The sequence below is a fragment of the Chelon labrosus genome (assembly GCF_963514085.1).
Source record: "Chelon labrosus genome assembly, chromosome: 16".
In the NCBI taxonomy this organism is placed as follows: Eukaryota; Metazoa; Chordata; class Actinopteri; order Mugiliformes; family Mugilidae; genus Chelon; species Chelon labrosus.
The window spans coordinates 24884543-24900566 of NC_140349.1; the positions used below are offsets into that span (position 1 = coordinate 24884543).

Sequence of the window (16024 nt, forward strand, 5' to 3'; positions counted from 1 at the left end):
CATGAAACAAAGAAATAAATAAAAACAGTCCGCGGAAGGACCTCCCCTTTTCACGACACGCTGCGTTGTCCGGCTAACGTCTGACGTCACGCCGCCGCCTCAGGCGTAAGAAACATGGCCGCCCCCTGCGACTCCAGAAGTTTCTCTCAGTTTTAGGTTTTTAATATTCATTTTTGAACGGTAAGTGAGATATTTAGCGTGTTATGGTGATCTTGTTTTGCCTTTGTCGTTAGAGTGTGTTATGTTGGCGCCACACGGACGTCAAATAGGTATACGTAGACCTTACTCTACGTGGTAATGTCCATGCTTACTCAACCACGTTTGTTTTGGCAGTCTTGCTCAGTTCAGGCAGAAATGTATTATATCTCAGGGGTATTTAGCCGCGGCACAACAATATACAGTTACGTATAATTACAATATAGCAGTATGTGGTTTCGTAAAAAAACGATATGAGGGAGTTTGGGGAAACTGCACATGTGATAAGAAACAGTAACACTAAGGCGTTTTGTTTTCTTAAGAATAAGAAAGTGATTAGACAGTTTATGAGAATGCGTTTGTTGTTGCACATGTTAGTTTCCAATCCAATGTGTCTTTATTTTTCAAAAGATGATGTGTACCAACAACGAAATGGAGACAATGTTGCCATCTCCTAAGGAAGAAGAGGAAGAGGAGGAGGAAGAGACAGAAGAAGAGGAAGGAGACGATGAAGAGGGAGATGACATGGATGAAGATGGAAGTGAGAAGGATGGAGATGAAGAGGGAAGTGAGAAGAATAAGGGCGAAGAGGAAGAGGAAGGTGATAAAAAGGAAGAGGCTCTGCCACGAGCCACAAAGAAAAAGAGCCCATTCCCTGTCAAAGCTAAGGAGAAAAAGCAAGACGGTGTCCTGAACCTCAACAACGAGGTGGTGAGGATGAGGAAAGAGGTAAAGAGGGTGAGGGCTTTGATCATCAGGAAACTGACACGCCAAATTGCTGCCCTGAAGAAGAAGAAGGGGAAGGAGGCAGAAATGGAGAGGAATCAGAGGAGAGCTGCGAGACTTCTGGAAGAGATCCATGCCATGAAGACCCTCGTACCGGACCTGGTAAGTTTATTTCACTTTCTTTTTCTACAAATCAAAGAGAAAAAAAAAAAAACAATTTCTACAGAGGTTTCAGACTTCAATTGGTCAAAGGGAGGATTTTAATGTAGAACCTTGTGTGACTTCTTTCCATGACAGGTGACCAAGACCGCTTTGCAGAAGAATCTCAACTTTGAACAGGTGTGCAAAAACCCCAAATCCACTATTGCTGACAGGGCCACTGCACGCATCGCCACCCACCCTCAGTTCAGCAAGAAGATTGAGAGCATCAACGCTGCTGTGAAAGCCTTCAAAGAGGAGCGGATGAAGGGCGGGCAGCCAGCAGGCACGGAGAAAGTGCAAAATCAAGCTGGCAAAGCAGCTCTACAGTCGCAAGACAAAAGAGTAGAAAGAAAGAGTGAGAAAAAAGAGGAGGACAATACAGTGGAGGTGAAGGAAATCCTAGGTGGGGAGGAAGAAGTTGGTTCCCTTGAAAACACTGAAGATGCAACCGTTGCTAAAGTTGAAAAGGAAATAGAGAAAGTAACTTCTTCAGCTCGTCCTCCTGAAGTTCAAGTGCAGGAAATGTCAGTAAAAAGTAGTAATGTCAAGCACAATGTGAAAAATAAACCTCAAAGTAAACCTGCAGAAAAGAAACCCAGTCTTGTCCCTGCCCCTGCTGCCCCCCAGAAAAGATCAGATGACGATGAGAGTGACTTAGAGCTGTCAGACGACGAAGAGAAACAGTACTTTGATGACAGCACTGAGGAACGTTTCCACAAGCAGTCCTCCCAGTCAGAGGACAGTGACGACGAAGACGACTTCTTTGTGGGAAAAGTGAGCAAATTCAAGAAGAAGAAGAAGAAGCAGAAAGACACAGAAGGGGAGGAGAGACAAGACGTGAAAAAGGACTCAACAGACAGTGTGAAAACGTCAGACAAGCTCCAGAGTGAACTCGACGAGCTTGAGTCCAGGCTGAAGTCTAAAGCAACCGCACTTCAGTCGGTTTTCTGTTCTTCCCTGGCTGCGACTAAGGCCGGTAGGGGCGGAAGTACCGGTAGAGGGAGAGGTGGGGATAAATTTAGGGGCCAGGGCAAACCGAAAGGTGGCAGTAGTCTAAATAGAGATTTTAGTAAACAATCCAAGTTCCAAAAACAGAATAAAGAAGTGGAAAGAAATTCAGGGTCCAAGTACAGCAAGCCCTGCCCCGAAGGCAGACTCTCTGAGTCTGAGGAGAAGGGCTTTGCATCTGCCGGGAGAGGGAGAGGGAGAGGACGAGGCAGAGGTGGTGCTCTAAGGCAAAAGGATCACAGGGGTGGAGGTGCCTTCTCTCAGCCGGCATCGCAGCAGGCGCTACATCCATCCTGGGAGGCCAGCAAGAAAAGGAAAGAGCAGCAGGGACAAATCCTGGCCTTCCAGGGGAAGAAGATTAAGTTTGATGATGACTGAAATCATGTCTGATCGTTTAAACTGATCTCACATGATGCCTATGACTGAGTCTCTTAGGTGCTGTGTTTAAATGATCTTGTTTTACCCTAGTGTGGTGTAAAAGCTGTCACTTATGTGGTTGGAGGCTGAATGTCAGCAGTGCTGTTCAGTGACGGTCTCTTGAAGGGTGTGCCTGTTTTTCATCTTGGTTAAAAAAAAAAAAAAAAAAAACAGCAACTCAGGAAAATTGGTTGTTAAAATATTGTGACTTTCAAATGTGGAGTGAGTCACCCTGGCATATACATTTTCTGTGTTTACCAGTTAAAGAAACAATTAATTTGCAAGAACTTGCTGTAGTTACAAATATATTAGCGGACATTCATAAAGTAGTATTGTTTGATTTTGTTTTACCCAGATCTTTCCCTGGCCTTGCTGTCATAATGTCTGTATCCTTATGATTCCATTATTATTCAGGTTGAGATTCAGAAAACTTTATTTGTCCCCGGGGGGAAATTTTAGGCAGCTTAACGTTCAAGTGGCTTAGATACACTGTACACTCTGAAACCTTTGGATTACATATTGAAATCCACTGCAAAACCTTAATTCCGGTGAACTTCTCTTGTTTATGATCTTCCATCATTGTGTGTCATTGTGCTGTTATGTGTTTTAATAATACGATGTTCAGATTAGAGATACGGTGTATCTTCATTAATCCCTTGTATGAGGATAAAAAGATATAGAATAATTTGAGTAACAGATATGTGTGTGTTTGAGAGGATACACTTGCCAGGTCATTAGATACATTAGTGAAAATGAATGCATCTTAATTTAACACTGCTGCACTAAATCGTATCTTCATGAAGGTTATGGCATTTGTTTCAAATAACAAAGGGCTGTTGATTTAACTGTTTTCATTTAGGAGGCTGTGATCTGTAGTACTGTAGAATTGTATTTTGTTGTACCGACACAGCCCTGTGATAGACTGGAGACCTGTCCAGGGTGTACCCCTGCCTCTCACCCGATGACAGCTGGGATAGGCTCCAGCAGACCCCGCCCCTTAACAGGAACAAGCGGGTATAGAAGATGAATAAATGAATGAATGAATGTACCGACACATGTTTCTGTTATTTTGACAGCCCCATTTTAGTCAGTGGGCTAAATAACAGAAACATTTCCGTGTTTACTTCAATCCTCCAAAATGATCATCCAGTTGAATACCACCTTTCTGATGCTGTTTCAATGTAAACTCAACCTAATGTACCTAATGTTTTGGCAGGTGTGCTACAAGTGCAGGATATGTTGTTCTTTGCTGTCTTACCTTTCTTCAAAAAACCTGTTATATAACTGCATCACAAAGAAAATTCTTAAATAAAGTAAATGAATTAACATTATTTAATGTTTATTAAAGCAGACCTATTATGCTTTTCCTTATTTTCTGCAAATATATTAGTACAATGTCAGATATTTTTATAAAACATAGGCAAAGTTTCAGTCATTGAGGTACATGTACATCAAATGAATCTATGAGACTCAAACACTGAGGCCTCAGGTGGGTCAACAATTATTCATAAAGGTAAAGGTATATTTTGTCTGGGTAAAACTCTTTAACAGAGGAACTGCTAGTTTTTGTCCATTCCTTACAGTGGCTACAGTGATCCAATGATTAGGAGTACATTAGGATATACTGTTTACCGTTTACTGTATACACAGTAGAGGATACTGTTTGTGTTACTGCTTTTATTACAGACATATTTATTATGGACTTTGCTTTCCTGGTACATGTACTGTGTATAGAAAGACTCCTGTATTTTGTAAGCTACCTTAGATTTATTCATATTTGATAGATGTGTGTGCAGATTTTTCCTTTCTTGCTGTGTCTTTTTACCCTACGGGAGGATCGCTAAAGGAACATTTTATTTTAATAAAGCATGACTTCCTTTAAGTTAACGTCCTTTGATGCATCAAAATCCCAGTTAGATTATAGTTTAATACTCTATAATCAATCTGTTGTCAAGGCAAGCACAAAAACAGGAATCTCTGGAGAGGAGTTTTCATCTTTAACCTTAGCTCAGGATGAAATTGTCCTTTATAGCACTGTGACTCTGTGGACATTAAGGCAGCCCTGCTGATGACCAGTTCCTGTGTGCTGCAGCATTTCCTGTACATTACTGCAGCTATCACTTTTTCAACTAAACAAATCTACATGAAGCTTTAGACACTTCAGACGTCTGTTAATGAACAACCATTTGACATGTTGTGATCGGTCCCACTGATTTAATATTCCTGTCATAGCAGATCGCGTTGGAGATGACGTGAATATTGAATGAGCAAAGTGTTAGAGCTAAAATGACTTTTAAGATTCTAAAACTTGGCCACTTGTAGTCTGAAAGAGTGTTTACTTTTCACATATCCTTATAGTTTTCATGCGTTTTGACAGCATTTTATGTACCAATAGTTACACACGTTCAAAAATAGCCATTAAATGTTGTTAAGCAAAAGATATCTAAAAGCTTTGTCAGCGTGAACCAAGACACCTTTCCAAATAAAAAGAATTAGGAAAATCTTTATTACTGGATCACACTATGGCTTTTCCATAATAGATCAATATGTAAACGTCTTATCTGCTTTAACATAAAATAAGATAATCCTTTAATTTGTCATCTTTTTTGGGTGAAGTGATTGATTTTCATTCGTTTTTAGACAACAACGCAGATACGCGGCTACAGCTGCGTCAGACGCTGCGTGCACACTATTGGCCAATAGCATTTTACATGCAAATCCGGTTTGAAACTTTCCCGGGAAATCTGTGTTTCGCGCGTAGAACACAGTGTTTTTATGTTTCCATATATTTTTAGTCAGCGGTATTTGTTTCTAGAGGCTGATGACGCTGTCTGCTACGTACTGTACAAATGGTAGACATGATTAGTTGGCAGTTACGGCAGCGGACTGGACGAGATGAGAAAAGCTGTTTCCTCGGTCTCGGAGGGTTCCGGCGGTGTTAACGCGAGGTATTCCGAGAATGACTCCCTCCCAGCCCTTCACCCAGCCTGCGAAAACGCGTGTAGTGTAGGATCTAAGCTAGGAAAGAGCACGGGAAGGCAATAACCACCAGATGGTTGCAAATTACAGCACATAATCATACTTACATTAACGTTACAGTTAATTTGTTGCTGCTGTGGCCGTGCGACCAACACAAAACGCATCTGGACGAGGCTGTATTTCACGTTATTGAGTTTGTCCACCTCGATATGTTTAGGCACAGTAGAAAGAAACGGATCCAGTTCATGGTCTGCAGTGGATATTTGCGTGGTTTATCAAATTAGCTACATACAAGAGAGCTCCGTAACACTAGCATCATTAGCAAGTCGAAATGCAACTTTAGTAGTAGGTAACAGTCTCGCGAATGTTACCCGGGATAGCACCGGAAGCTGTAAATGTGTCTTCAGAATAAAGGCATCCTCAAAAAAAAAATAGTAAAAAAATATTTTAAATGACAGAAATTAAAGTTGTGGTTTTGGCGTAATGGTAATGTAACATTTATGTGTAAAGTACTAATATTTGTATTTATAATCTAGAGTACTGGGAAATTTACTGGGTTTTTGTTGAGAAAATAGCTGCATACGGAGTCAGTTTGGATGAGTGAAAGACAACAAGGCGTTCATTAAATCAAAATAATAATTGTAGCAGTGTCAATATCCTGCTTCAAAAATGTCTTTAGTTTCTTTAACAATTTTAATTAGGAAAGCTAAAGCTGTATCGCCGTTTATTGATAAATTATTACAGTGTCAGCAATTGCCCACACTGTTTTGAGTTTTATGGTATGAACATTATTGTGTCACTTTAACTAATTTTTGATTTAGTTTTTGCCTGTGTGGGCAGGACAAAATAATAATAATAATAATAATAATTTGCAATTGAATTGCATACTTTTATCATGAAAGTCTCCCTGCCCTTGTGTATTTCCGGTAGCTTAAATAGCGTTTTACTCGTTTTACCACAGTCAATGGTTTTCGCTTGAACTGAGGCATCATAACGCGTCTTGTCATCGCATGCCTTTGTACATTTTCAGACGCCATAGCAGTTGAATTCCTGTGAAGATATATTTGGGTAAGGACAAGACTGTAAAACTGTTTATTATTGCCAGAAACAAACTAGTGTGCAAGCCTTGGGTGAACATGGGAGGGGGATGGGAGTGTTGCTCCAACTAGCTAAACAGAGGGGAGCTAGCTTCTGCTCCAGCCTTAGCTACTGACCAACCCTTAGTAGCGATGGAAAACCAGCTTCACACGACAGGATAAACATATTTAATTTACGAACACCTTCAGTGTTTGTATTTAAATGCAACTCGAGTCACAAGTAAATGCAGTTGACTAATAACAAGTTTATGCTTTATTACTGACCAAAATGGCTGTCTTGTGACCAACTAAAGTGGTTCTGCTTGTTAATGAAGTGCCCAGTATTTAATTATACCTGCTACTTTCTAACAAGTTGTCATTAATACCCTCAGCCATAGAGAAAACTGGAGCTGAAACTCTGTGATCCACAGGACCTGCAGGATGGTGGCAGAACCATGGAATCCAAGAAACCAGTGGTCTCTGTGACCCCAACAGCAAGAAACAGTAAGTCTTTGTAGTGTTATAACTTGTGTTTAGGATTTTCAGTGGACACATGTGCTGAGCAAAAGAAATGGTGGGACTCTCTGCAAGTTTACGGCATGACCGGTGTACATGTTGTTCCAGCTGTGTGTAAAGATACAACTAAGTCAAGTTAATGTTAAAGAGTTGTAATGCCACATATGGTGTTAGCTGGTGTATTATTCTGACAATTTCAAATCAGTCCAATCTAATTGTATTTATATAGCACTAGTAGTAATTCAGGATGTCTCAAGGCCCTTTACGAACTCAGCCTGAAACCCCCTGAGCAAGCACTAAGGAGATGGTGGCAAGAAACAACTCCCTTTTTACAGGAAGAAACCTTGAGCAGAACCCAGCTCATATGGAGGGACCCATCTGATTGAGACTAACCAGTTAGAGACAGAAACCCTCCATCCTGGTCACTTCCTGTTTGAGCTGTTACCTTCAGGCAGACGGTACAGATCAATAAACGCAAGGACAAATAGACTCAAACACAGTTTTTATCCAACAGCAATAGCAACCCTCAGTGCTGCAAAAAAATAATATGCACTATACCGTTTTTATGCAATGACTGGGTGTGCATGACTGTGTGTTTTTATTTTTTATTTTTGCACTGTGCAATGATGCACTGATAGGAGAGCAGTTTCAATTTCGTTGTACTTGTGAAAATGACAATAAAGACCTATTCTATTCTATTCTAAAAAGAGAGAAAAGAGAGATAAAGACACATCTGTCATAAATACAGACATCTGACTAAAGCACACAAGAATCTAATCATGATCCAAGTACAAGATATAGCTGATGATGAAACTGATAAAGAATATGAACCAGAGTATAGGAGCATAAACCGGTTACTGACAATAGTAGTTTTATTGCAGGAGAGTTAGCTGGTATAATGACATGCTAGTTTCCCAGTTTAAAACCCCAGGGTGCTTTCACACCTGAGTCAGGAAGTAAAATGATAAAATATTGTTACAGTGTTTATAAACAGTTGTATATAGTTCTGGTGATTTATCATAAATGTGAATGTTAGGAAATCAGGAAATAATCAGATTGAAAATGGAGCATGTTCAGTTTAATTGAACATCCAGGCTATGTGTAGAAAACAGCATTTTAATGCTGAGGAGGCACAATGTTGCTCTCAGCCACCTCAGACACACTTTGGAGGAATACAATGACCTAGTCGTATAGGCCCGTAGGTAATGTGTTCTCAATACAAACAAATTGCTCCAGGGGAGCGATTTTATGCGGGCTGAGACCACCCTCTCTAACTGGCCTCAGCTCGTTTGATTTATTTAGGACAAACCCAGACGAACTGGTCTGGGAGGGATACTCTCCCAGTTTAGAAACAACAACCTGGCTGTAAAATCACCCTGAGTGAGCAGATTTGTGCTCTGGGAGTAAGTCCAGCAGCTCATAACATGATTGTTGATGCGCACTGTCCAGCACCCATGGACTATATATAAATGATGAATGTAGCCACAGTAACATCTGCCATTGATTGGTGGACTTTGAAGCATGAGTTTGGCATTTGGCCATTGCTATTTTAGGTTATTTTGAGCAACGTGACCATATTTGGAGGAGCTGGAAAGGAGTGAAGGGTGGGTCTGATTGGGAACACGGGGACTACGTGACAGTCACTCTAGAGCTGACATGTCAATGAATAAACCAAAATAGGCACCTACTTGAGATGGATTGGTTTTCTTGACTTAGTATTTAATCAGAGAAGTTCTTTTATATACAATTTACGCCAGCAACACACATCAGTGTTGCTTATTGTCTTTTAAACACTCCCAATATCCATTCTAACATCAAGGTATTTATGAAACAGAAACAGTGCACTATGACATGACACTGAAACTTTGAAATCATTTATTGTTCAATGTGGTGAATGAAGATCATTTCCTGTTTAGCAAGAGGGATATACAGTAGCTAAAAATACTAAAAATCTAATCTAAAAATGACTCATTTCAAATGTTAAAGAAATCATATCAATAGAAGTTCTGCGTCACCACCTGTTGTTTTTTTTTTTTGTTTTTTCCAGCTCCTGGTCTCAAACCCATAACAAGCAAGTCGTGTTTGGACAGACCGCGCTCTGACACCTCGCTGGTTAGCTTGACGCAAAAGTTTCTGGAGCTGCTGAAACGCTCTACTGACGGGGTGTTGGACCTAAACGTTGTCACCGAGGAGCTCAGAGTCTCCAAGAGACGCGTATATGACGTCACCAATGTCCTGGAAGGGATCCAACTCATTAAAAAGACGTCCAAAAACCACATCCAGTGGTTGTAAGTATACCACCTGGAAGCAGTTGATCGTGGTACTGTGTGCGACAAAGACCAATCTATACAACATTAGATATTCATCAGGACTCAAGTCAACAGCAGATTACAATACCTTTTAGAAAGTGGAACTGCTAGTAGATACCTGGCTTCCTACTTCATCCTACTGTTTCATAATTTCCACTTTTAGCTTGATTATTTTTCTCAGCTCTTATTATTCAGTGGTGGTTTGATCTTATGTTTAATGTCTGAAGCCATCTCTCCTGTTCCGCTCCATATCTGTGCACAGGACCGGGGAGGCCAATGTAAGAAGAGATCAAGAGCTGAAGATTCTCACTGAGGAGGAGGAGAAGTTGGACAAGCTGATCCGATGTTGTATGCTCCAGATACACCGCCTGTGTGAGGACCACCACAGTCAAAGATATCCTAAACATCATTCAGCTTAACTTTTCTCTGTGTTGTTGTCATTCAAAATGTACCTTTTTAGCCACATTTGTGCAGGTACTCTAAGTAGTAAACACTTCTGGAAGTGTTCTTGCTGGCTTTAAAGGCAAATCCCAACTGAGAGAGATGTGTTTGAGTTGTTTTGGAAGTTTTTTTGTGTTGTTCCATCTAATGTAGGAGATGTGTTTCTATTGTCCTTAACCTTGTGGGTCACATATGCGTATTTGACATATGAGGATGTCAATACGATTCCCAGTTTAAAAGACCAGACCGTGATCGTGATCAAAGCCCCTGTAGACACAAAACTGGAGGTGCCGCACCCTGAGGAGGTACATTCTTTGCATTATTGTAGTTTTTAATTCTAATCTCAGTCAAACAATATGGAATGGTTGTTCCTTGCTACATCCTTTTTGATGCCTATTACTGGCTCTTTTAATAAAAGTGCACTGTCTGCTTTCCCCATTTTCAGAGTCTCCAGGTCCACCTCAGCAGCACCCAGGGGCCTATAGAGGTTTTCCTCTGCTCTGATGACCCCGTGCCAATGGAAGCTGCAGACAGCTTAGCGGCCACCAGTTGGAACTACTCCTACCCCTCTTGGCCTTTCTCGTCCATCATCCAGGTGTCTCCAAAAGGTGAGCCTTGTACTTAGGGTTGCTATGGTCTGTTTCAAACAGGTTACTCATATGAAAGGCTACTTTGTTGCCACAGAGAAGCCGACAACCACTAACCCAACTTTGAGGTTGTTGCCTTAATTTGGCCTTGGGATTTTAAACCTTTGAGACTCATCTGTTTTCTTCCCCGTTACCCATATCTTTCCAGGCAATGCTAGCAATAGTTGCGGAATCACTAGTTTCTCCAACCCGCTGTCGGTCCTGACACAACAGTCAATACCGGTTGCTTTCAACCCAGTGCCCGCCTTCCCCCAATCCCCTCCTGAAGACCGAAACAGTTTTGTCTCCCTCACTCCATCACTGGCTTGCTCTCTCGATGGGGAGCAGTACCTCCTGAACCTGCCTGAGGATGAGGGCATCACTGATCTCTTCTCCTGCGTTGACTTGGACCAGTCGCAAGATATGCCCCTTCTTTGAACAGCTTCTTTGGAAATACAGTATTTTTTTTGGGAGGGGGGGTAAAATCGTACAAAAGGATTCTAAGTGGATGCAATAAAAGGAATGCAAGTTTTTTTTTTTATGCTTGTGTTGCCTGGGATTGAATGACTCTAAGGAACGTGGAACGTGAATGCAATTTTAACCCAGAAGTGGCCTGTTTTTTGTTTTTCTTCTTTTGGACTGGGGATGATATGCATATTTGAAGCATTTTCTTACAGAGCTTTAATCCGTTTCATGTTTGGGAGACCCTTTTGAGTGTCCCTCCCCAAAGTACAAGCATTACGGTCTCAGCACAGGACGTGGTCTCGACCCAACAGTCTTGGTCATTTGGGGGAACAACACCGTTGTAATGGTCTGGAGAGATGGCCGGTTTCTGTGCACAACTGGATCATTAATAAGGCATGGTTTGTTGTCCGTTCTTAGTTTTGTATCTTTGTTTCCCACTCAGCCCTTCAAATTAATAAGTCATATTCCAGCGCATAGTTCAGTCTGGCTTCGCTGTCTACTCAGGGCTCTCGTCAATTTTACTAAAGGTTGAATTTTGTACGTATTAAAGGTTGATCCATACGCAGATTTCATGCGATTCTCTCAAGTTGGGCTTGTACCACACCATTTTTAGCAATACAATACCAGTGAGAAATCTCATTGGCAAACATTTTAGCACTGGCTCAAATCCTATCACAGGCCGTCTTCCCTCTCGTAGTTGTGGACGGCATGGAAATATGACGCGTTGAACTACAAAGAGCATTCATGTGCATTTTCTTAAGTTCAGGGAAGTAATAACAGTCCAGTGAGCACAGCTCTGATGGTGATATACTCCATTACCCTGGTATTGTGCATCACATGCTCACCTGTTGTACAGCTGACAGTGGCAAGGTTGTAGTAGTGACGCATATCCGAAGGAAAGCCTATATTTTGAATTTCTGCAATGATTGACACTCCAGATAGTGATTGAAGGAATGAAATAGGGAGGCTCTGTTTCCACAGTATAACAAATCTGCTACCGCTGAATCCTTTTGCATGTAAAGAAGTATGATCGTTTGACATTTGATAGAACGGAAACGTTGCTAAAAAGTGACTCTTCTTCTATGACAAGTGAACTGTCTGCTATGAAAAAACTCTACATTAACAGTATTCAAAAAGTGAACAACTGTTTAACATCAGACTCTCTGAAGGAGATGGCTTCTGATGATGAATGTCACTCACTGTAATCTTTTTTTTTTTTTTTTTTAAATCTGTGCTTGAGCATCTCTTATGAGTGCCTCCTAAAATGTGATCAGTTTCAATGCTACATTTGGAAGTAACCTTTTTTCACTTGCCAGCAACAACACATCTGATTTTCTTACCTTTCATTAACAAAATCAGTCTCAAACAGTGCCAGAGCAAAGTTGTTAAAAATGCCACGTTTGCTGTTGTTAGCAGTTGAAAAGAGCCAAGTCACTGCAAAGCGTTTAGCATCATCTAATAACTGTTGAGCAATCAGTGCTTCTGAGAGAATAGCTTCATCTACATCTACCCCAGTGTGACCTTCTTTATTCCACAAACTGTATTTGTGGCTGGAAGTGCTGGTTTGATAGTTTTCTTTAAATGTGACTCTAAGGTCTACTCTAAACTGGACTCGACAACCACTATACGACACTAATGCTATGCACCACACGTGTGCCTTACGCACCCCAGAAGACCTTGAGGGCTAGATGTCTGTAACTCAGCTTTTTGGTAAAAGTAAATACTGTATTGAACTGAAATAAAGGGACCCGTGCCTGGTTTGGATTTCATACATGTACATGTTTACTTATTGTCACTCATTTCTGGTTCTAGTGGGCTTACTGTTGACGTCTGTTGTACATTTCCAAGCAACTCGTCACACTTTTTAATTATTAAATGTTCTGTGTTAAAGTTAAAAATAACAATAATCATCTTTAAGCTGTGGTATGTATCCTCATAAAGCTAGGCTTTTACACACGTGGACAAAATTGTTGATACCCTTCCATTAAAGAAAAAAAACTTATAAGATCAAAAATCAAACTAATGAAACTGACCTGGACAAAAATGAAGGTACACCTGGAAAAGACTGAAAATAATTTGACCATAGGGTCAGGGACATGTTGTACTGAAGTGTGTCCTGTAATTAGCGTCACAGATGTCTTCAAACTTGTAATTAGTCAGTCTTCCTATTTAAAGGGTGAAAAGTAGTCACTGCTGTTTGGTGTCGATGTGTGTACCACACTGAACATGGAAAGCTAAAGAGAGAGTTGTCTCAGGGGAAGAAAATTATAGACAAGCATGTTAAAGGTAAAGGCTATCAGACCATCTCCAAGCAGCTTGATGTTCCTGTGACTACAGTTGCAAATATTATTCAGAAGTTTAATGTCCACAGGACTGTAGCAAACCTCCCTGGACGTGGCTGCAAGAGAAAAACTGATGATGAGTTGAAGAGAAGGATAATACAAATGGTAACCAAAGAGCTCAGAACAACTTCCAAAGAGATTAGAAGTGAACTCCAAGGTCAAGGTACGTCAGTGTCAGATTGCAGCATGCGTCGCTGTTTGAGCCAAAGTGGACAAACAAACAAACCCATTGTTGGGTTGGAATTTACCCAAATGCATATTGACAAGCCACAAAGATTCTAGGAGAATGTCCTTTGGACAGATGAGACAAAACTGGAGCTTTTTGGCAAGTTACATCAGCTCTATGTCCACAGCTGCAAAAATGAAGCCAGCAAAGAAAAGAACACTGTACCTACTGTGAATCATGGAGGAGGCTCGGTTATGTTCTGAGGTTGCTTTGTTGCATCTGGCACAGGAGGTTTTGTTTCTGTGCAGTGTACAGTGCAATCTCAAGACTATCAAGGCATTCTGGAGGGAAATGCGCTGCCCAGTGTCAGAAAGCTTGGTCTCAGTCGTAGGTCATGGGTCCTCCAACAGGATAATGACCCAAAACAAAAACGGCTAAAAACATCCAAGAATGGCTGAGAACAAAACACTGGATTATTCTGAAGTGGGCTTTCATGAGCCCTGATCTAAATCCTGTTGAACATCTGTGGAAGAAGCTGAAACATGCAGTCTGGAGAAGGCACCCTTCAAACCTGAGACAGCTGGAGCAGTTTGCTCACAAGGAGTGGGTTAGGATACCTGTCAACAGGTGCAGAAGACTGACTGAGAGTTACAGAAAGAAACTTGATTGAAGTGATTGTCTCAAAAGGTTGTGCAACATGATATTAAATTAGGGTTACCATCATTTTTGTCCTGGTCAGTTTCTGGTGAACCACAATTCAAAATCAATATCTGATTTTCATTAGTTAATCGTTTCCACCAATCAAAGCACATGCTTCTGATAAATAGAATTAAAAATGGATTGCATTGTTTAAGTAGTTATATTTGTATCATGTTTGCCAACTCATTACAATGAACAAAGTCAGATTCATAGTGATTTATATGATTTATACAAATTTTAAAGGACAATCCTCAGTGTATCAAATTGAAAACAGAATCCAACTAAATAATCTTGTAGTTGGTGCCACTTTATTAAAGTAACTGGTGCCAGATTATAACCTTTTAGATCCATGCACAGATGTGTGCGCATTTTTCTATTTCTTTTTTTTACTTGGATGGATATTACAGCTAGGAGAGATCAGTTGATTTGCTTTGGTGTGTACCCGTTATATTCAGCTTGGATCCTAGCTGCATGCCAAGATGTAGCAGCTTGAGGTTTCCTCTCTTGGCCTGCTACACGATAAGAACAGTCATCGTGTTCCGTTCTCCAGTTCCCAAGATGCAGTATCGTATCTGTAACTGAAAATGTCACTCATATCCAATCCAATCCAACTTCATTTATAAAGCACAAAACTACCTAAGTGAGAAGTGCTGTGAGAGTGCTGTACAGAAGAAATAAATAAAAGACGACAAAAAAAACAGCAGCCTTACTATAAAATAAAATAAAGTCAACATCTTACAGGCCAAGGACAAGACACAGGCTTTAAAAAGCCCCGGTGCAGTGTACATACGGGGACACAAGGAGGCAGTGAGACCCCACAGAATCCATGTAACACTGCCCGTTCACAAGCTTGTGTTGTTTTCAAACTGAAAGAAGTGCTACCAGTCTCCTCCTGAGAGCTGGGTTTGATGAAAGTCAATGGCAGAACGTCGCTGGGCGGACGTGTTGACGGTTGACAAAACAGGCCCACATGCCGGGCTTTGTTTCAACCACAAAAAAAAAAAAAAAAAAGTCACCTCTTGAGCTGCTGGCGATGCATAGTGTATTCAATGTCATCACCCCCGATGGGCAGAGGGGAGCTGACATGGTGAAGTCCCCGACCCCCATTCCCTAATTACATAACTCCAGACTGGTTTTCTTTTGGGCGGCACAGTGGTGTGGTGGTTAGCACAGATGCCTCACAGCAAGAAGGTTCTGGGTTTGAATCCATTGGCCGTCTGTGGCCTTTCTGTGTGGAGTTTGCATGTTCCCCTGCGTAGGTTCTCTCCAGGTACTCCAGCTTCCTCCCACCGTCTGAACACATGATCGTTACGTTCATTGGTGATTCTAAATTGGCAGTAGATGTGACTGGTTGTCTGTCTCTGTGTCTCTGGAACGGCGGCCTGTCCGGGGTGTACCCCACCTCTCGCCCAATGACAGCTGGGATAGGCTCTTCTAGAGGACAAGCAGTTAAAGAAAATGAATGAATGTTTTTTTTTTTTTTTTTTTTTTTAAGACATTGCAACTTATGAGGAGTAGGGGTTAGGTTTAAACTTAGGTTTAATTTACATCATTGACTAGGCTTACGGTTAGGGCTAGGTAGTTGTGATAAACTATGTGAATATATTTACCTGGGTTATAGTATAGCTTATGTAACCCAGAGTATGTATTTTAATACAGAGTAGGTAGACACAATAGTAAACATGGCTATTATCGATTTATAGGATTAACAATTTCCTGTGAAATAATCTTCGGATGTGCAAATAAAAAGCCTTCACACATACACTTGTTGTAAACTTTCTTCAATATTCTACCTTTGTTGAGTACAACCATCTCCGTCCTCACTTCTCTTTGTCTGAGCCTCAGCATCTTACAAAAA

At 41.0% G+C, this 16024-nt stretch overlaps 2 protein-coding genes across 2 annotated transcripts; both read left to right on the plus strand.

Moving 5' to 3' along the window:
* Positions 1–96: 96 nt before the first annotated feature.
* srfbp1 (serum response factor binding protein 1) lies at positions 97–4743 on the plus strand. The gene is made up of 3 exons (XM_084563537.1): positions 97–180; positions 607–1083; positions 1219–4743. The coding sequence occupies exons 2-3, from the start codon at positions 607–609 to the stop codon at positions 2506–2508; spliced, it is 1767 nt and encodes a 588-aa protein (XP_084419663.1). The 5' UTR covers positions 97–180; the 3' UTR covers positions 2509–4743.
* Positions 4744–6472: 1729 nt separating this feature from the next.
* On the plus strand, positions 6473–12921 carry e2f3 (E2F transcription factor 3). Its single transcript, XM_084563425.1, has 7 exons — positions 6473–6594; positions 6995–7106; positions 9166–9406; positions 9690–9821; positions 10059–10173; positions 10314–10476; positions 10664–12921. The coding sequence occupies exons 2-7, from the start codon at positions 7058–7060 to the stop codon at positions 10930–10932; spliced, it is 969 nt and encodes a 322-aa protein (XP_084419551.1). The 5' UTR covers positions 6473–6594; positions 6995–7057; the 3' UTR covers positions 10933–12921.
* Positions 12922–16024: the final 3103 nt, after the last annotated feature.